Source organism: Pipistrellus kuhlii, unplaced genomic scaffold, assembly GCF_014108245.1.
Source record: "Pipistrellus kuhlii isolate mPipKuh1 unplaced genomic scaffold, mPipKuh1.p scaffold_m20_p_2, whole genome shotgun sequence".
In the NCBI taxonomy this organism is placed as follows: domain Eukaryota; kingdom Metazoa; phylum Chordata; class Mammalia; order Chiroptera; family Vespertilionidae; genus Pipistrellus; species Pipistrellus kuhlii.
This window is the reverse complement of record NW_023425515.1, coordinates 59,041,614-59,064,173: the sequence shown is the minus strand read 5'-3', so window position 1 is coordinate 59,064,173 and position 22,560 is coordinate 59,041,614. Positions and strand designations below refer to the sequence as shown.

The following is a 22,560-nucleotide window of genomic DNA, read 5'->3' as shown; positions in this document are numbered from 1 at the left end:
TTTGTTGAATCCAGCACAATTGGTTGTAGGCGCACGTACCTCTTTGGTATAGGTGCAGACAAGCTTTAGATTCCTGTCTGCCCCTCCCTAGGAGAGTCCTATTGGCAGCGAATGAGGAAGCTAGCCACTGGAAGGGCCTCTGTGCTCTGCTTGGATGGGGCGTAGTCTCGGGTGGTGCAGACAAGCTTTATTCAGCCCATCCCTATGAGGGCCTGGTTTCTGAGTCCCGCAGTAATGGCCGCTGGCTTCACACACCTCCGAGAGATCTCTGCCCACTGCCTGACAGACTGGCCTCTGTCAGCGCAATAGGGTGGTTTTGTTTTCCTCCTGAACAAGAAAGCCAGCCGCGCATTAGCTGTCTGCCCTCTCCGCGCGCAGGGAGTAAGCCGGTAGCAAACTCAGCCCGCCCTCTCCACGCTCCGCAAGCCAGCCGGCAGTGAACTCTGCCGCCGCTTTTTCGCGCGCACAGTTTTCCGTACCTTCACAGTTCCTGAGGTTCAGCGTGCCTTCTCTCTCCTTCGCAGATGGTAGAGCCTCCCTTCAGCCAGCCGTCCGGCGCTTCAGGGTGATGTTTCCCCCGTTTTTCAGTTCTAAATTCAAACTTGTTGTGGTAGGCTGCATTCGGGTGTCTGCCCTGTGCCGCCATCTTGGTTGTCTCCCCATAGACATTTTAAATACAGCAGTTTGAAGTCATTCAAACTCCAAATGAAGTTATCATGTTATGTTTTTTAAAAGCAGTGAGCTATGTTTTAAACTTTAACCTCTGGACTATTCTTCATTGATTTAGTATTTTGGTCCTTATGGCACACATTTTCAAGAACATTTTTTTAAAGTAAAAAATTGGCCTTAACCAGTTTGGCTCAGTGGATAGAGCATCGGCCTGCAGACTGAAAGGTCCCAGGTTCCATTCCTTTTAAGGGCATGCACCTTGGTTGCGGGCACATCCCCAGTAGAGAGTGTGCAGGAGGCAGCTGATTGATGTTTCTCACTGATGTTTCTAACTTTCTATCCCTCTCCATTCTTGTCTGAAAAAAAAAATCAATAAAATATATTTTTTAAAAACAAAAAAGTAAAAAATTGCCCTATTAAGGAGTCATCAGCATTGTTTGTTTGTTTTTTTTAATATATTTTATTGATTTTACACAGAGAGGAATTGAGAGGGAAAGAGAGTTAGAAACGTCGATGAGAGAGAAACATCAACCAGCTGCCTCTTGCACACCCCCTACTGGGGATGTGCATGTGCCCGCAACCAAGGTACATGCCCTTGACCGGAATCGAACCCGGGACCTTGCAGTCCGCAGGCTGACGCTCTATCCACTGAGCCAAACCGGTCTTGTCTGCATTGTTTTTTTTTGATTGTCAGTTATAAAGCTTGATACCAAATGGATTGCACTTAGTTTTAATAAATTGTAGGAGTCAATGAGGTAAAACAAACAAAAAACTCCCTTTGAATGATAAATGCTAGGATTTTAAGCTGGAATCTTAACTTTTTGAACAAGATCAATTCCTTCTTTGTGTCTTCTTTTTTTTAATGTTCCTTCAGGTTGAACCCAATTATATGCTTTTCTAGTTTGTAAATACCTTAGAGCTGAAATAAAACAATGAGTCCCCTTCTACACTTGAATGGTGACTGTTTGCTGTTCTCCAAGACTTCCAAGAGATCCTGTTTTCACCACACCCTTTATCTGGCTCTTGAACTGTTTAAATCGAACCCCCTGTTTTTTGTCAGAAATTTTCCTTTTAATGATGGGCTGTGTGTCTCTCTCTTTTGAAAAATATACAGAATCCTAGGGACTCTTTCAGAATCTAAAAAATCATTAGCAAGTGTAAGGTGGGCAAGAGGTAGGGTGGGAAGCAATGCCTTCTGCATAAATCTAGTTACTCTGAGTCACCCTTGGCAACTTCCGGGACCAGGCATCAGGTGGTGGTAGAAATTGTCCTCTTAACCATATCTATTTTTTTTTCTTTAATGACTGTGCATATTTGCATACCCATATGGTTAGAGAGAAGGCGATGACGTGAGGCTTTCCTTGGAGAACAGGAGGCGATCAGGAAATAAAACAGGTGCCTGGAAAGGGGTTCTGTGAGAGAAGGGAGAACGTTAATCGCCATCCTCCGAGAGCGGCAGGAGTCCCCTGCAGGTAGCCGGCTGGCCAGGCGCCCTCGTGCACCCTCTCTGGGGACAGGCTCTGTTGCTTTCTATTTCTTTGCTTGCAGCCAGGGTTGCACGCTTATTTGAAACGGATTGAGCTGCCTGCTCAGTGGCTGGTCAGGTTGACTCTTCAAGACTAGTGGATGTTTTTTTGTTGGTTGTTTTTTTTTTGTTTTGTTTTGTTTGTTTTTTTGAGGTTGAAGGGGAAGCTATCGGTTGAAATTCTGGTTTGGTAAGTGGGAGATTCTCAGAAATGAGGAAAGGGGCCGGACACTGACTTAAGAAGCCGGGGAGCAAAAGCTGTAGCCCACCCCCACCCCCCCAACCTTCCACCGGCTTATCTCCCGGCCTCTTACCCCTGGCCGTGACCTCCCGCGGAGACCCCGGGCGGCTGCCTCTGCACCTGCTCGGTGCTTGCCCAGCGCGTGGCCAGTCCTGGTCGGAGGCGGGGCGAGCCGGGCATCGCTGCCGCCCGCGCCAGGCCCTGGCGGGGGGCGCTTCGGAAGGACCGGCCCCGCGCCCGCCCGGCCCCCGGGGCGGCTCCCTGCGCGGCGGGCGCGGCGCCCACTCACCATGCCCGGCTGCCGCCTGCGGCTCGCCCTGCTGTGCGCGCTGCCCTGGCTCCTGCAGGCAGCGGCTCCCGGGGACCCCGCGCCCCCCCTGGCGCGCCGCGACCCCCACGACCCGGCCCGGGGGGCCGACTTCGACCGCGTCTACAGCGGCGTGGTGAACCTGAGCACCGAGAACATCTACTCCTTCTCCTACACCAGCCAGCCCGGCCAGGTAAGGCGCCCGCTTCCTTCCCTCGCTCAGCTCCCAGGAACTTGCCAGACCCGGGCGCCCCGTCGTCGCTGTGGGTCCTTTGCGCAGCGACCTCGGGAGGGAGACCTCGGGGACTGGGGGCCCTAGCTCCCTGTCTCATTCACATCCATCACCGATCTCCGCGACCGGCCTTGGGGACAACTCCCTTCCTCTCCTGCCTCCCCTGGCCTGGCCTCTGGCATTTCTGAGCCTTCCAAGGAAAGCCCTGGTTCTCCGCCCCACGGTCTGCGGGTCCTGCCCGCCTACCGGACCTCTCTCTAGGGAAGTCTCGATGTCTAGGGTCGCGGAGGGCAAGGGCCGCAACGCTGGTCCTAATCTCCTGCGGGGAAGGAAACTCTTTCCCGTGGGATGGTTCCGCCAGACCCTTTTCTGTCTCTTGGCGCATTGGGGTGGAAGCTGCTGCTTAGAATCTGAAACGGGAATGTGTGAGCATGGACGCAAGCTGCAGAACCCCTGTGCGTTCAGTCACAGGTCCGTGCTCCTGAGAGGCCGGCAGACCCGGCGGGAGAGGTTGGAACTGCAGCCGTGCTCCTGTCTGTGGAGATGGTGGTTTTAAATAGGGATGGATAATTGGGGGGAAATGTTAGACCTGTCTCTGACAAGAACGGAGGGAGGCGAGGGAAATGACTTCCAGGAGCTATCCCTTTGACACATATATGCTGGTTATATAATATAAGAAAAACATAGCTTGATGTTTCCCTTTAATGGTACAGAGAAAAGAGAAAAACCCCCATTGTATCTGTCTCTGGATCTTCATCCCACATAAGTGTGTGTGTGTGTGTGTGTGTGTGTGTGTGTGACTATTCCCCGGAAAATTCAGGAACTGATTATTGGGATGCCCTGATATGACTCCCTCTGTAACGCTCACTTACCCAGTAACTTGGGGTAGTACTTGAGCTGACATCTCCCGCTGTGTGTATTGAGCAAGTGCTCCATCTCCCCTCTGTCACTACAGCCTAAGGCGTGGTTGCCGTAGCAGCACAGCCCTCACCCTGTCCTGTCCTCCTCTGACCTTCCCCTGGTGTGTCCTGAAGTGAGCAGGCTGGCTGTGTGCAGAGCCACTCCGTTATAGACCAGTGGGAAGGGGCAGTTTTTAGTCTCCAAACCCCAGTAAGTGACCTCTTTCTGTCCAGTGTGTGGTACGGACCAGCTGACGTATCACAGATAAGGAGTGTGCTCCTAGCCCTGTGATTGATTCAGAACAAATCAAAGTCTAAAAAACTCCCTGACCTCTGGGGTGTACTGCCAGTATCCTCCTAAATCACTGGTAACAAAACTCAAGTAATCTGTGCAAAGTAACTCCTAACATCAGGCTTAGTGTTTCTAGCACTTCTGCTGAGAGACAGGGTGACTGCTTTCTAACTGTTGGCCTTTTTGCCATTAGTATTCTGCCAGTTCCTCTACTTCACTACAGCACAGGTGTAGTTCCTCTACTTCACTACAGTTTGCAGTTGAGGTCACCTGATTGAAAACCATTCGATATTGAGGATAAGGGCAGAATAGTGTTAATCTCTGAACCCCAGTACCTAGCACAGTGCTTGGCACATAAGAGGTTTATCAATGTCTTTGAAAGAAAAAAAGAAGAAGAAATAAGTGAAGAAAGATTTAAGGACTCTATAAGCTGAAGCTAAATAAACTATGTAGTGCTTTACTAGGTTGAAAGCATAAGATCATTTCAGATAAAAACAAAAAATTTTCATGAAGAACAAAATTCTTAAGAATTTTTTCTACGATTATGCCCTTTCTGTTTTGCCTGTGTGTTAAAGTGCCCTTTATTTTATGAAACAATGTCAATGATTATAATAGTTTTTAAAAATATCTTTGCATAATACAATAAAAAGTGAGTTATCCCAGCAGTCCCTAAAATTTTACTAGTCAGAAATACAGGTGGGGACCATGGGACTGACAGGTAACTCAAGTACTTTAATGCCAGTAAGCAGTAATATGAACCAGATGTTCTCACATCTTACAGCTTTCTGAGATCTCTCTCTCCAATGTCCAAGTAAGACAGTGAACCTCTCCACTCGCTTACTTTGGGAAGTGACCCTCCTCTGCCTCCAGTCAGTCTTTCTGTTGATTTCTCCAGAGATGGCATTTTTCTGACCTGTTTGTCCAACCATTACTCAGTTTCTCCTAACAGCCTCCTCTCTTTTTGATCCTTTTGGCCCCATGCTGAGTACCAGCAGCCCATACCATGAATATGATGCTGTTTGGATTTAGCAGAATTTTACTGAAGATTTGGACTAACGTAAGGAAATTGCAGAACACCACAGGATAGGTGATATCAATAGATTAAATCAGAAATCTAGGCAAAGTCATAACAATTTGTCAGCTATTGCCCTCGGGGAAATCTCAAGATGGGGGCACTATTTTGGGGGCCCTGGCTTATCACCATCTTTCTGGACACTCCCCATCCCAAATGCTGACTTCCCACTCTCTACATTTTTGTTACTATCTCATATCAAACAGTTTTGCCTCCATCACCAAACCCAAACTCACCAATGGGCTCAGCTGAATAAAGGTCTATAAACCCAAAAGTATGAGCTTGGAAATGACGTGTCCTTTAACCTGAGCAAGTCCCAGTGAGGGCTCCTTCCCCTGAAGGGGTCATTTCCCACCTACCCCTCTCTTCAGTGCAACAAAGAATTTGGTTTAGAAAGAAAGAAAGAAAGAAAGAAAGAAAGAAAGAAAGAAAGAAAGAAAGAAAGAAAGAAAGAAAGAAAGAAAGAAATAAATAATAATATATATGTATATATTAATATAAATAATATTAAAATATATAGCGTATTCATCTTTTTCCTTTTCTCTTCGAACATTGTTATATTTGCCATTGTTTCTCCTTCAGCGTGGAGGAGAAAGGCTCTTCTGAATTTAGGCTTTGGTAGAGAGAGGAAGCTACCTTGGGAGCCTTCCCTCCTAATCTTGCCCGTCAGCCTCTGCATCTCCCATACCAAACTGCTGTTCTGGAGACCTGTTCAGCCAAGTGTATGTCGTGCTAATTAGCTGAGCTCAGTACCAGGAAAAGTCTCACATGCCTTCTAGGCAGACAGTAATGTAAATAAGAAGTTGCCATTTAAAAAAAAAATCACCGAAAGAACCGAGTGATTGGCTTAAAGAAGAATAATGAAAATAATGATTGAAGACACAGGTTAGGCAAGATCCTGATTCATTTCCTTTCCCCTTTCAGAGGACTAGGGCTTCACTGTGGCACACACAGTGTTCTAAAACCACAGGGCTGGAACAAAACCGGGAGGAAATCACCTGGCTGAGAACGTCACCAGGGATATGATTGACTAGGACAGAGGGCACAAAAGCAGGTTTTTTTGGAATTGAGAATACTTTATAAGACAGGAGCTGGCAATAATTAGATGTTTATATTTGAGTCTTTAAATAAAAATCTACCCACTGTGCAACAAGATGGTTTTCTGAAACTTTCAGAAACAGAATTCGGTGTTCGCCATAGAATTTTTTTAATTTGAAATGTTTCCCTGGAAATTATTTTGTTTATTACACTGAGGCATTTGTCTTTTAATGACATATGCTTTTCTATGCCAAAGGAACAATGCTGGCTTTAGTATGATCAATCATCAGTCATGTATCTAAACCAGTTATACCAGTCTCTTGGATCCAGATTCAAAAGCCCACCCAGTTCTCATGAACAATGGTATCTTCTAGCTATGAACGTGAATAGTTATGCAGAAGAAGTTAAGACTTTTTAATATTTTTTTAACTTTTTAAAATTTCTTTATTGATTATGGTATCACATAATTGTTCTCATCCCCCCATTCCCATCCCAAACCTCTCCCCACATATGCACTAGCCTCAGTTCTGGCCTCGCTGGTGCTCTCCCTGTGTTCTCGGTACTGCGGTACTGAGCTGCCTGGTGCTTGTTTGTGAGGAGCGAATGGTCCCATTAGCACATTATCTGGGTGACTGGTTACTGTCTCTGCCAGCTCAGGCTGTTAGAGCAGAATACCATGGTCTGGGTGCCTTAGAAAAATATTTCTAACAGTTTCAGAGGCTGGGAAGTCTGAGACCCAAGTGTCAGCAGATGAGAAATCTGGTGAGAACTGGCCCCCTGGCATATAAACAGTGCCTTCTGTCTGTGTCTGCACCTGGCCCGAAGAGCAGAGAGAAGCAAGCTCTCTCCCGTCTCTTCTTATGAAGGCACTAATCTCATCATGAGGGCTCCAACCTCGTGATCTAATCACATTCCTAAGGCCCAATCTCCAAATACTATCACACTGGGGATTAGGCTTCAAGTTATGATTGGGGTGAGGGGGGAATGCAAACCTTCAGCCTATGGAAGTCACCTCCCACATTTTTCTCTGTGGTTCTGAAAATGGAGTGTCAACTATCATAAGGGTGTCACGGGCTGACCATACTTCAATTATGATCTTTACGGAGCACCCATCTTCTGCCTGCCTAGATGATAACCTTGTGCTAAATTTTATAATGAATTCTGTAGGTATGTGCTGTCCAATATGGTAGCCACTATCCACATGTGGCTATGGAGCATTGGAACTGTAGCTAGTCAAAAAATGAGTTGTACTATAAATGTATCATACGCACTAGATTTTGAAGACAAAAGGAAAAAATAACATAAAATGTATCATTAATATTTTTTAATATATTTTATTGATTTTTTACAGAGAGGAACAGAGAGGGATAGAGAGTTAGAAACATTGATGAGAGAGAAACATCGACCAGCTGCCTCTTGCACACTCCCCACCGGGGATGCGCCTGCAACCAAGGTACATGCCCTTGACCAGAATCGAACCTGGGACCCTTCAGTCCGCAGGCCGACGCTCTATCCACTGAGCCAAACCGGTTTTGGCTATCATTAATATTTTTATTGATTGTGTATTATATACTGGATATATTTGATTAAATAAATACATAATAGAATTCACTTAACCTGTTTTACTTTTTTAATGTAACTACTAGAAAATTGAAAAGTATGTTAGACTCATTTTATCTCTTTATTAGATAACACTTCTCCAAGTACTACAAGACTTTAGAGAAGTCATTCATTCCACAGATAGCTTTGTTGGAGGTAATGAGATTTGAAAAGGTGGTATTAGGTAAGCAGAACTTGGATAGGCAGAAAGAAAGAGCAATAAGGCTGTGGTAAACATTTGCATGCAGATTTTTGTGTGGAGTAAATACCAAGGGGCTAAATTTCTGGATCACATGCTAAGAGTAGGTTTCTTTTTATAAGGAACTGCCAATCTTGTCTTCCGACGTGACTGAACCATGCTGCATTCCCGCCAGCAGTGAATGGGAGTCCCTGTTGCTCCATATCCTCACTTGCATCTGATATTGTCAGTACTTTAGATTCTAGCTATTCTGATAGGTGTAGTGTGATATCTCAAGATTTTTAGTGTCCTGATGGCATATGCTGTTGAGTATCTTTTCATCAGCTTATTTGCTATCCATACATCTTCTTTGGTGAAATATCTGTTCAGATTCTTTGTCCATTTTTAAATTGCATTCTTTGTTTCTGTATTGTTGAGTTTTTAAGAATTTTTAGTATTGCAGTATTGTGTGTGTTTGTCCAGGCCTCCATTTGTCTATGTAAGTCAGCAGGCAGGGTTGACACTAAGTAAAACTGAGAAGTTGGCAGATTTTCTGCAGTGTTTCACAGAGCCACAGCCACCCACCAAACATGATCTTACTCTGCATCCCTGTGGACCAAAAGGGTCAATCTTCATCGCTTTTGTCCTTCGTTTTTATCAGCGCTGGGTTCCTTCTTTGTGCCAGAAACAGGGCAGCTTGGAGACCCACGCAGCAAGCCTATAAGTTACTCCAGGACAGTATTAATCCTGAGAACTGGTATTTCCAGATCCCCACTAAACAGCCATGAAGATAAGCCATCGAAAACAGGAATAACTGACTGTTTCTGTACCTCTAGACTTAACTGCCCTTTGTGGACAAAGTGACTCACACTCTTTTAGTAATTAACCTAACTGGAAGCATGTGTTATGCTCCCCAAAATTAATATGTAAATGTGCAGTTTTATTTTAGCCTCCCCAATGTTTGCAAAATGGAATTTTGTACTTGCCCTCTCCCTCTCCCACCTTGCCATCATCACCAGAGTGGAGGAATTATAGCTTTTTTTTTTTTTTAAACATATTTTATTGATTTTTTACAGAGAGGGAGAGGGATAGAGAGTTAGAAACATCAATAAGAGAGAAGCTGCCTCCTGCACACCCCCTACTGGGGATGTGCCCACAAGCAATGTACATGCCCTTGACCGGAATTGAACCTGGGACCTTTCAGTCCACAGGCCAGTGCTCTATCCACTGAGCCAAACCCGTTTCAGCAGGAATTACAGCTTTTTAAGAGAAAGATAATGTTTACCTGAGGAATAAAGAGATTAAAAGTAGGGGAAAGGAGTGAGGCCACAGGATGAAGTCTGGGTGTTCAGAGGTGGTTTGAGGAAGTCTGTGAACAGTGAAGCTCCAAGATAGCTGTGGGATATGAGTGAAATAGAGAAGAAAAGAGAATGTGGGGTCTGGCAAGATTTTTAGCTGAAAGCAACAGAAGTTAGTCACCTAATGTGAGCAGAAGAATAATTCATTAGTAGGATTTAGGTATCTCCCAAATCTGAGTTACCAGATTCAGACTACAATTGGGAACCAAGGGAAACTAAATTGCAGGGGATTATAGCAATAGCTGGAAAACAATATGGGGAGTCCTCAAAACATTAAAAATGGAGCTGCAATAATACTCAGCAATACCACTTCTGGGCATTTATGCAAAGAATACAAAAACACTAATTAAAAAAGATAAATGCACCCCTATGTTCACTGCAGCATTATTTACAATAGCCACAATATGTAAGCAATCTATGTGTCCATCGACAGATGAATGGATAAAAATGTGGCATATGGTCCAGCTGGTGTTGCTGAATTGGTTGAGCCTCATCTCATTCACCAAGAGGATGTTGGTTTAATTCCTAGTCAGGTCACATGCCTGGGTGGTGAGCTCAATCCCTAGTCGGAGGTAGCCAATGGGTGTTTCTCTCTCATTGGTGTTTCTATCTCCTGCTCTCCCTTCCTTTCTTTCTAAAACCAATAAAAACATACATTCTAAAATATGGTACATGGATATACAATAAAAAAGAATAAATATTGCCATTTGTGACAACATGGATGGACCTTGAGGGTATTATGCTAAGTGAAAGAAATCAGATAGAAAAAGATAAATACCATTATGATTTAATTTATATGCAAAATTTTAAAAAAAATCAAAACACAGAATAAGTAAAAAACAAAACAGAAACAAACCTATATATAAAGAAAAAGAGCTTATGCTTGTCCAAAGGGAGAGGAATGGATAGATGGATGGATGGATGGATGGAAGGAGGGAAATTAAAAAATAAAATTAAGATAAACATAAACTGCTTTTAGGGATTACTTTAAAGAAAAAATTATAGCGAGAGCCATCCTATACAGTGATGCATACATTGTAGCCAGCTAGAGGAGCAACCTTCCCCCATGCATGGGCTGACAGCAATCAAGACTCAACTATAACAGGAGGGCTCACATAATTGGCACAACGGACATTTTTGTAGCACCTGTCTCAGGTGATCAGGGAGACTGTACCACAAACCCCACAAGATACCTACTACATAAGGCCATACTACCAAGACTATTTTATACACAGAAACAAATACAGATAGGCAGGCAAAATTGGAGACAAAGAAACATGACCCAAATGAAAGAACAGGAGGAACCCCAGAAAAAGTAAGTACATGAAATGGAAGGAAGCAAGCTATTAGATATAGAGTTGAAAACAGTGGTTATAAGGATGTCCAAGATACTTAGAGAGAACTACAACAAATACACTGAGTGGCCAGATTATTATGATGTCTGAACACATAATAATCTGGCCACTCAGTGTATAGCCTATATAAAAAAAGGCTAATATGCAAATTATCCCCTTGACTAGGAGTTGGACTAGCAGGCAGGCCAGCCAACTGCCCATGTCCCCTCCCCCTGGCCAAGCTGGCCAGACCCCACCCATGCACGAATTCATGCACTGGGCCTCTAATACACACACACACACACACACACACACACACACACACACACTGAGTGGCCAGATTATTATGCATTCAGAGATCATAAAAATCTGGCCACTCAGTGTAGATAACAAGCATAAAAAAGGGCATAGAGCTGAAACCGGTTTGGCTCAATGGATAGAGTGTCGGTCTGTGGACTGAGAGGTCCCAGGTTCGATTCCGGTCAAGGACATGTACCTTGGTTGCAGGCACATCCTCAGTGGGGGATGTGCAGGAAGCGGCTGGTCAATGTTTCTCTCTCATCGATGTTTCTAGCTCTATCCCTCTCCCTTTCTCTCTGTGGAAAATCAATTAAAAAAAATATATATATATATATATATATACACACACACACACACACACACATATATATATATGGGCATAGAGCCCTAGCTGGGTTGGCTCAGTGGATAGAGTGTCTGCCTGTGGACTGAAGAGTCTCAAGTCTGATTCCGGTCAGGCACACATGTCTGAGTTGTGGGCTCAATACCCTGTAGGGTGTGTGCAGGATGGAAATGGTCAATGATTCTCTCTCATCATTGATGTTTCTCTCTCTCTCTTCCTCTCCCTTCTTCTCTGAAATTAATAAAAATATATATTTTTAAAAAGGACATCATTAAAAATCAGTCATAAATGAAGAATATAATATCTGAAATGAAGAATAAATTAAAAGAAATCAATAGTAGCCTAGGTAAAGCAGAAGACCAAATCAGTGATTTGGAAGACAAGCTAGAGGAAAACACCCAATTAAAGCAAAAAAAAATAAAGAAAGAAAGAATTTTTAAAAGTAAGTATAGTCTAAGGGACCACTGGGACAACATGAAGCATAACAGCATCCGTATTATGGGGGTAACAGAAGGAGAAGAGAGAACTAAAGGAATGGAGAACCTTCTTGAAGAAATAATGGCTGAAAACTTCCTTAACCTGGTAAAAGAAGAAGACACACAAGTTTAGGAAGTGCCCAGAGTCACAAACAAGATGAATCCAAAGAGGTCTATGGCAAGATACATCATAGTTAAAATGGTAAAGGTTAAAGACACAAAGAGAATCTTAAAAGCAGCAAGAGAAAGATAATTACTTACTACAAGAGAGCTACCATAAGACTATCAGCTGATTTTTCAACAGACATTTTGCAGGCTAGAAGACATTGGCAGAAAATGTTCCATGTGATGAAAAGCAAGGGCCTACAATCAAGATTATTCAACCCAGCATAGAATGGGAGTAGACTGGCAATTCTCAGGGGGAAAGGGGTGTGGGGGGTTGGGAAGAGACAGGACAAAAATCGTACACCTATGGATGAGGACGGTGGAGGGGGGGTAAGGGCAGAGGGTGGAGTGGGAACTGGTGGAGATGAGCTATGGGGGGGGGGGGGGAAGAGGAACAGTTGTAATAATCTGGACAATAAAGATTTATTAAATAAAAATAGATAAATAAATAAATAAAAAATAAAGAGGTACATCCAGTCTAAGAACAGAGAATTCAAGTAATCTTCTCAGCCACAAAGTTCACTCTGTGATTGATTAGTAATGGTTTTTGTCTGTAAATTTGACCTTTCCTGAGGACTCTTCTGCTATCTCAAGAATTTTTCTTAAAGAGTTTGAAGGTTGCCGAAACTGGTTTGGCTCAGTGGATAGAGCATCGGTCTGTGGACTGAAAGGTCCCGGGTTTGATTCCGGTCAAGGGCATGTACCTTGGTTGTGGGCACATCCCCAGTAGGGGTTGTGCAAGAGGCAGCTGATTGATTTCTCTCTCTCATCGATGTTTCTAACTCTCCATTCCTCTCTCTTCCTCTCTGTAAAAAATCAATTATATATATATATATATATATATATATATATATATATATATATATGTATATATATATATATATTTTTTTTTTTTTTAAAGAGTTTGAAGGTGAAGATGTTTGTAGATGTTTTGACTAATTTAGAAAGCAGTTTCCTTAAGGCAACATTTTTATCTGTCAAATACTTATTTAAATTATAAATGGTACCAGACTGGAAATAAATAACACTCCAGAAATAAATAGCTGCAAAGTGTCAGATAATAACTCTAACAATCATAACAATAATTTTCTAGTGTTTTTCCATCTTCAGAATGGTAATTAAAGAGGTCTCAGAATAGCTCTACAGGAGGCTTGCCTGCAGCAATCACTCAGCATAAAAATAAAATCTAGGGAATGGATCCTGACCTCTGCCTCAAACCATAAAACAATTCTTTTTCCTTCTTCAACCCCTTCATGAGAGAAATAGTATAAGTAGGAGGTAGAAGAAGACAGGAAAGATAAAAAAGAAAAAATAAATCACCCACAGAAGACTCAGCACCAACCCCTTGCTCTCTCTCAGAAACGACTCCTGGAGAGGCCTAAAGATTTAGGGACGTCAGTGGGACAGAGGTATCAATGAAAAACTGAGAAAACTGAGAAACTCTGGAGAGACAGAAAATGGTTAGTTCTTGGAGTGAGAGTCAAGTGTCAGCGCACAGTTTAAGAGGTCCTGGGTAGGAACTAGGTTGAGGAAGAGCTTTCTCTTTACTTTTTTTGCCTCCCTCAGTCTGGCGTAGGTAGATGCCACCTGCCCTGCCTCATCAGGGATGACTTCTGTGGAGACTGGCTGGAGTGCAGCAGGATGATTGCTGTGTGGGTTGACTTGCTGACTCTAAGCATTCTCTCCTTCCCCATTGCCCCCTTCACAAGGTGAAGCCAACAGATTACAATGGAAGCTGGAGGTGCAGGGGGGGGAAGGGTCCTGTAAAGATAGGAGGCCCTCTATCCTGAGGGGTTTTCCATTTTAATCTTGGTACTCTGAACTCTCCTCACATTGAGCCCCTCCCTTGGGGCTTCTCCATGCTACCCCAGATAGCTGATGCCCGAGGAACTCACAGGAGAAATAACAGATCTGCAGGAGGAACTTACCTGAGAGACTGAACAACCTTAACAAGACGCAGCAGAATTAATAAATAGAAAGAACAAGCCTTTAAAGTGAGCAAAGTGAGTTTCCTCAAAAAGATATGGATAAAAGGAGATTGTTAAAATGAAGCAGGTTACAATTATAGAGATGAAATCTATAGGAAATCCCAGATTTTGAAAATAATATTTTTATGTAAAGACCTCAGCAGACGGTTGGACATTAGCATGAACAATGGATTATGGAACTTGAGAATCAGATTGCAGATCTACTTTTATGCAGAATAGAAACAACAACAAAAAAGAAATTGGGAGGGCCTAAGGAGAAGTGTTGACATCTATTGTACATAGTGTGGGTCCCACAAGAAGCAAACAAATGTAGAGAAAAAATGTTGTGGAAATAATGTTGAAGAATTCAGAACACCCACTTCTCTGACATCCTGGGGGTGTTTTCTAGTACTCATTGAAAACTACAAACTTAGCTGGACTATCTCCACTCATATAGAAACAGTAAATTTTGTAGTGTATGTGTTAAGCATTCAACACATGCTTGATTTTGAATATATCACAGATAAAATCCTGAAGGAGATTTTATCAAAGCAAATACATGGAACAATGAACAAATATTTCAAATCATGAAAATATGATGTCATTGAGTGCTAAATTGGATTGTACAGTCCATATGTTTTATGAGTATAGAGTGGTAAGATCAGGGTAACATGTCTTCAGGACATACTTAATTTGACATCAGTTCTTATGAAAACTAAGACAGCATTTCCCAAAGTGTGTTCCGTGGAACACTTCTGCTATAGGATAGTCTTGTGTTACATGTAAAGGGGTTCCATGTGAAGTAAAAGTTGGCCATATTTTGACTGCCCAACATCTGAATCCCATTCCTCTATGTTTGGGGGAATGCCTCATTTCATGAGTCTCCACTGGAGGTAGAGCCACTTCTACTGTAAAACAAAGAGGCATCTATTTTCATATCTTCTCTACATCCCCAGCTTCAGGCATGGGTGTGTGGTCTACATCTGCTTTCCCGAGGCATTGCCCGGGGACCCCATGATGCAGGAGAGCTGCTGTTCAACAGCAACAGAGGCAACACTGGGTTTCCAGGAATGGTCATGGCAATGGGGTGGTGGCACTTAAAAGCTTCCAGTGGCTTTCTATTGCCCTTAAGAGTAAATGCCAACCTCCCCAGAGTGACTTATAAGACTCTTCAAGTCTATCATGGCCCTTCATGCACCTTGTATTCGGAGAGATAGGTTTTCTCCTAATCCTTCAAATTTCCTCAGCCTTCTCTCTCTCTCCTTTATTCTCCTCTCTCCCTCCTTCCTTAGGTCTACTACACTAAGTTCCCTTTATTTGGATATTGCTTTCTCTGTCCCACTGTGTGTGTGTGTGTGTGTGTGTGTGTGTGTGTGTGTGTGTGTTAATTCCTACTTACCCTTTAGGTAAATACTTCTCCTGAAAGCCTATGCCCTTCACTTCCACTGGAACTCAGATGTTAATGTGATGGCTTGTTGACTTAGCATTCATGTATAAGCCTGTGACCTCAATAGGGCAGTGGCTATGTCCACACTACTTTGTGACACATCTCCTGCATGTAGAACAATGCCTGACACAGGCGGGGCGGTCAAATATTTGTTGAATGAACAAAGTTCATCCTAAAGGAACTAGAATTGAGACTGGATATCGTTATGTATTCCTGGTCTGCCAATTATTGCACCTCCCTTCAATATTTCCCATGCTTTTGTTGGAATTGGAATATTCAACATAAAGTTAAGATCATAAAGCCAAAGAGGAAAGTTTATATTAATATATTTGTGTCTCGATATTGTTGTCATAATGAAATTTGTAAGATGAAGTCTTGCAAAGTATGCTTCCTAGAAAAGCTCTCTGAATACAAAATGCTGAGAATCTAAAAGTATAGTGAATAAATAGCTCCCAAAGGGTAAACTGCTCTTTTTTAAAAAATGAAAATGCCATTTATTTTATTTTTAATGTGTTTTTATCGATTTCAGAGAGGAAGGGAGAGAGAAAGAGAGAGAGAGAGAGGGAGAGAGAGAGAGAGAGAGAGAGAGAGAGAGAGAGAGAGAGAGAGAGAGAGAGAGAGAGAGAGAGAGAGAGAGAGAGAGAGAGAGAGAGAAACATCAGTGATGAGAAAGAATCATTGAGTGGGCATGTGCCCTTGACCAGAATCGAACCTGGGACCCTTCAGACCACAGGCCAACACTCTGTTCATTGAGCCAAACCAGTAGTTTTACTGTTTTTAATGAGATGGATGAGCTGTTCCAGGAAAGTTGGAAGCCAAATTGTGGGAGGAAATTAATATCCTATGTGAGATGGAAAGGATAACCTTTTCCTTTGCTAGGGGTGATTGGGCCTCTAAGTTTGTCTCCATCCAATAGCAAACAGTCGATACTGATTGTTTGGTGAAAGTGTGGGAGCAGTCAGCTCCATGGCCTGGGTGGGACAGTTTTGCTTTCTGTTCCGCCTGGTGTTCTGCAGGTCACAAAACACTGTTACTCACAGACTCAGGAGGGGGATAGTCTGGGTGTTACTACTCCCATTCTACATTTAAGTGAACTGAGGCCCAGAGAAGTTAAATAATTTCTCCAAGATTACCCAGATAGTAGCTGTGAGTGCCAGAAATAAAATTCAGGTCTACATGTCTTTCTTCATTATAGCCTAAGTTTACAAAGATGATTTTTCAAGGCTGAATCAGAAGTAATTTTAAACAGTCATAAAAATAACTAGAGCAATTATTTTAATGCTTAACTGGTGGTGGGGGGATTGTTTTGTGTTTGTTTTTTTTGTGTTTGTTTTTGTTTGTGTTGTGTTTGTTTTTGTGTGTGTGTGTGTGTGTGTGTGTGTGTGTGTGTGTATGTATTTAAATAAAAGCATAACCTGTGACTGTAGCAGCTCAGTTCCTGGAGTAGTTATGAAAAGCTTTGGATGGAATGCTTCATTTACTAGGACTTTCTAGCCTCTAATAAGGAAGGGATTCAGAACAGAAAGGACACTTTGCTCAAGGGAAGCTGTTGTCATACAACAGCCTGCCTTTACCCCCAGCAGGCCAGCCTCCACTCTGCACGAAGAGTCATGGCATGTGGGTACAAGCTGGAGATCAGCTGATGGTGAAGGAAAGGCACAGTCTTGTCCTCAGATCCTTCAAACTTTTGAAAAGCATTATCTTGAATTTGGTGTTTATTTCCACATTGCAAATTTTACTAAAGAAATATACTGTACATATAATATTGTTTTGCTTATTTACAAAGTTTACATAAATGGATTCATGCATTATGTATCCTTCAACAACCTGCTCTTTCTCTCAATTTATCTTCTTGAGTCATCCTACTGATTCATTTTTAGTGCACTTATTTTTAACTACCAAATAGCATTTTATTGTAGGAATAATTTTTTTTATTCATTCGTTATTTAGCTTACTCTTGTAGATATGTAGGTTGTTTCCAACTTTTGTTATTGCAAACAACACTTGCAATGAACATTCTAATTCATGATTCCTTGTGCATATGTAAGAGAGAATTTCTCGTGTATAAATTTAGGAGTGAAAATGCTGGAAAGTAATTTGAAATCATTGTCAGCTTTGGTAGGTATTGCCAACTTGCTCTTGAGGAGGTTGTATCAAGTAAATTTTCATAAACAATATGCAAGAGTTCCTGTTTCCCTGCATTCTCACAAAGGTGGTATTGTCATATGTTTAAGGCTTCAACTTTCTAATGAAAGTAAAATACTAGACATCTTTTCACATATTCATTGGTCATTTTTCTCCTCTTCACTTGCTATATCTTTTGCATGTGTTGCTTTTTGTTGTTTGTTTTTCTTATATGCATAAGAGGTTCTTTATATATTCAAGGTACTGATATTTTGTTTTTTATGTATGTAGAAGGAACACCTCTTGCAGTTTGTCTCTTTCCTCCATGGATGGAGTTTATACATATGCTTCACTGTGGAATAGTACAGTTTAAAGATTTCACAGTGGAATGGTAGGAGAAGCTCGTAGCCATCGAGGTGTTCAGTGGATCCAGGGAGTCGAAACAATAATGACAGCCTGACCTAACCAAGCGTTCCGTGGAGGCTGTGACCCAAGCAACTTGGGTTGTAGTCATAATTCTTCCACAGCTGAGGACCTCGGGGGAAGTCACATCCCCTCTTCTGTAAATGGAACCTGTGGACTACATGACCGCCCTGAGCACGTTCCCCTGCCCTAGGCAGGCGACGGCAGGACTCACGTGGACATGCCCAACGACACTGTAACGTGGGAAGTGACTGCCCAGCTTGTGTGTCGTTTCTCCCAACCCCTCCACGTGGGGGCCACGTGGTCCCCCGTGTGCCCTCAGTGCCTGCTCGCATTACTACTGGGTTATCTACACATAACACTGTTGGCGATAACACCATCTGTGTCTGTGACGAGCTCATGAGCTCCTCAAGGACGGTGTTAGAGAAACTTAAACTGGTTCCATTGAACTTTTCCTTTCTGACATGATTTCAAAGATTAAAAAGGGAGACTCTAAGCTTAAAACCTTTCATAATCATGATCTATATAATATCAGAGATGAGAGTACTTAAATAATTCTCCTCCCTTCGTGGCACTACAACTCTGTGCTTGTAATAAACATAGAAAACAAGAGCTATGTAATAAAAATGGTCTGTTGTCATGACAACAGGAAGAAGCCACAGAAGGAAAAATCTTGGCTCTTAGGAATGGTGTGTTGCAAGGTGTCAGGGTCCATTATGCATGGCCCATACCCTGTTCTTTATTTAGTTTTGTCTTTGCACAGCTTACTTCACTGTGGAGATGTAATCCAATTTTCTCAGTTGCATAATAGCTTCTGGTACAGCAAAGCAAATTTTGAACAGCGTTCTTTATTATTTCCTGGAGGTAGTGTATTATCTGTTCATCTTGCAAAGCTAACCAGTGTTTTCTATCTCCTACTTTAATACATATATATATATATATATATATATATATATATATGCAATTTATCTTAATAGTATCTGAGTTTGTTTTTAATTATAATTAGTATGATCATTATTAAATAAGAAAGTAAGTGGGTTACAGGGGCCACCCCAGGAATAAGATTAGGGTGTGGAGATGAACAGTAGATTGGGGTAACCATGGCTGTGATAGGCCTGTTCTGCTCTTCTCCCAGCAGACCTCTTCCTGCCAGCCCAGAGTCAGTGCTACCAGACACCAGCTTCCAGACGCTGATGTGTTGCTGAAAATGTATAATTTAAAGTTCTGTTTTCGATTTGCTAAATCCAAAATGTTGGGAGTGAGCTTGAGGGATGTGAATGCTGAAAAGCACACTGAAATTTGAGAATCACTGCCTTCGAGTAAAATGTGGAAAAAATAAATAACAATGAAGGGATATTCTTTCTGGCACTAAATATCCAAGAAGGAAAGAGGAGGCCCGATTCTAGGTAAAGAAAAGGGAAGCAAACAAGCTAAAGACAAAGCTTGCCTAGTTCACAGCTTTCCTTAGGTTTCCCACAGTTCTGATTGCTGTAGATTTAAGCCAGAATAAAGTATGCTCTACAGATATGTGCTGTATAACACTGGTGGCTGTTTGTGTGATGAGCCTCAACAGTGAGCCTGCTTCTAAGATAATTCATTCTGTTAGCACTAGGGATGCCAACGATGAAGTCTGCAGCTTCCTAGAGGAGCCAAGTAGGTAAACTAGCAGTTAAAACACAGATGGCCCACAAGAGCTACCACTGGGCCCCCCTCTAGGATGGTTGTAATAAAGAAGACAAGCAATAGCAAGTGTTGGCAATGATGTGGACAACTTGGAACTCTTATACACGGCAGGTGATGTAAATGCCTGGAATGTAAAATGATGCATCTCTTTGGAAAACATTTTGGCGGTTCTTCAGAAAAGTTAAACATAGTGTTACTATGTCACCCAGAAATTCTGCTTCTAGGTGTATATTCAAAGTAACTGAAGACATATGTTCAGCCGAACCTGTTTGACTCAGTGGATAGAGCGTCGGCCTGCAGACTGAAGGGTCCCGAGTTTGATTCTGGTCAAGGGAATGTACCGTATTTTTCGGACCATAAGACGCACTTTTTTCCCCCCAGAAGTGGGGGGGAAAAGTCCCTGCGTCTTATGGTCCAAATATAGCCTACACATATACTTTTAAAAAAAAGTTTTTTTACTTGCCCGGCTCTGTGTGGTCTCTGTGTGCTTGCCCGGCTCTAAAATGGTTCTAAATGCTGCTGTTTACTTTACAGGGTTGATTACATGTGTTTATGACTGTGATGTTGGGTTTTAATGCACATAAAATATTTTAGGACACTATTTGTTTCAGAATCTTTTTTTCTTCATTTCCCTTCTCTAAAAACTGGTGCGTCTTATGGTCCGGTGCATCTTATGGTCCGAAAAATATGGTACCTTGGTTGCGGGCACATCACCTGTAGGAGGTGTGCAGGAGGCAGCTGATCAATGTTTCTCTCTCATCAATGTTTCTAGCTCTCTATCTCTTTCCCTTCCTCTCTGTAATAAATCAATAATATATATATATATATATTTTTTTTTTAAAAGACATATGTTCACACAAAACTGTTGATAGCAACATTGTTTCTAGTAGCCAAAAAGTAGAAGCAACCAAAATATCCATCAATTGAAAAATAGATGAACAAAAATGTGGTATACTGATACAACAGATCATTATTTAGCAATAAAAATAAATGAAGTACTGATAAATGCTACAACATGGAAAAACTGTGAAAACATTATGCTACATGAAATAACAGGTACCAAAGGATATATGTATTATTCCATTTATATGAGCTGTCCATGATAGGGAAGTCCATAGAGACAGAAATTAGATTAGTAGTTACCAGACATTGATAGAAGGAGATGAGGAGTGACTACTAATAAGTACAGGGTTTTGGGGGGGTTGATGAAAATATTCTGGAATTAATAGTGGAATTAGATTGCACAGTTCTGTGAATATACTAAAAACTTCTGAATTGTACACTTTAAAAGTGAGTTGTGTGAATTATATCTCAGTTTCAAAAAGTGATGAAAGAAATGTCCAAGAAAAAGGTAGTAAATTTGACTACATGAAAATAAAATGCATTGGGATTACTTATAGGAAAAAATTACTTCTATTCTCTTCAACTCACATTCACAACACCTCTGACACCACATCGAGCAATTCTGTGATGACAGCTAAGTGTTCTATTATACAATTCATTTCAGTTCTCACACTATCTCCCTGATCATCACGTCTCACCGGTTAAGGACTCAGTCCCATAAGACTCCCCATTCCCCACTTCAGGATGTCAATTGCAAGTCCAGGTTGTCACTGATGCTGCTGACCAGCTAGCTATAAATCAGAGGTTCCCATGATCCCCTTTCTCATGTTCAATTGTTTGCTAATGCAACTCAAAGAACTCAAGAAAACAGTTTATTTACTAGATTATAGGTTCATGATGAAAGGATATACCTCAAGAACAGCCATAGGAAAGAGATCCATAAGGTGAGTTCCAGATGGGCCCTGAGTGTAGGAACTTTTCTGTCCCTGTGAAGGTAAGAGCATGTGGATATGATCACCAAACCAGGAGTTCTCCAAGCTCTGTGTTTTGGGAAATTTTATGGCAGCTTCATCAGGTGGGCATAATCAATCATGAACTCAATCTCATGCCTCCTCCTCTTCCTGCAGGACAGGAGGGAGCTGAAGGCTCCAACCTTCCAGTCATGGCTTGGTTGGTCTTTCTGGGGACCAGCTCCCATCCTGAAGCTATCCAGGGGCCCACCAAAAGTCTCCTCCTTAGAACTAAAGAGATTGCTCTCATCCAGGAAATTCCCAGGGATTTTGGAGGTCTGTCAAGAACCAGGGTCAATGTTCAACTGTTAGAACAAAAAATGCTCCTAGTGCTCTTATCACTTAGGAAATAATAAGGATTTTAGGAGTTCTGTGTGAGGAACTGGGGGCAGAGACCATATATATATATATATATATATATATATATATATATATAATTATTATTATTATTTTACAGTGTCATTAGTGTAAAGGGCCACCTGGAAAGGCACATGACATTTTCTTTAAATTGTCAGCTGAGTCTGAGACAACTGGCAGAGCTGAGGCTCGGATACACATTTCCCCAAGATGGCTGAAAGTGTAATCAGCTTGGTCTTCATTTCAAGCCCAGGTGTTGGCAGGGGCAGGTCTAGATATGTAAATCCAGACAAGCAACAGGAATGCTAGGGCATACTTAAGAATACAAATAAGCTTCTTTGATCCTAAGTTTTGGTGTTACTTCTTGGTATTGGGGGTATAAAATAAATGGACTGGGAGGGGTCACAGACAGGTCATCTTCCTGTCTCTCCAGCAGACAGGATGGTGGCCCATCCAGCTCCCAGCTTTAAATCTATCTCTGTGTCTTCTCTCTTTATTTCTAATATTTTTCAATCCCTGGCCGCCTCCGCTTAGAACAGGTTCGTTCATCTCTCTTTCTGTGTGGGACGCAGAAAAGGGAGATCCCCACCGCATCAGGCCCCCGCAATTAGCATACCATACAAAGGTAATCAGAGTCCATATGGGGTTCCCCCAAAGGAAGAACACCCAATTATTTAG

General features: G+C 42.2%; 1 protein-coding gene across 2 annotated transcripts in view; it reads left to right on the top strand.

Moving 5' to 3' along the window:
• The first annotated feature begins 2,492 nt into the window (after positions 1-2,492).
• The window catches only part of SIDT1 (SID1 transmembrane family member 1), an 87,872-nt gene continuing 67,804 nt past the window's right edge, over positions 2,493-22,560 (top strand). The window contains exon 1 of one of the 2 annotated variants that reach the window (XM_036446126.2): positions 2,493-2,935. In XM_036446126.2, the coding sequence (XP_036302019.1) occupies positions 2,726-2,935 (210 nt within the window). In that variant the 5' untranslated portion in view covers positions 2,493-2,725. The remainder of the gene's footprint in view (positions 2,936-22,560) is intronic. The other variant, XM_036446127.2, reaches the window with a different exon arrangement.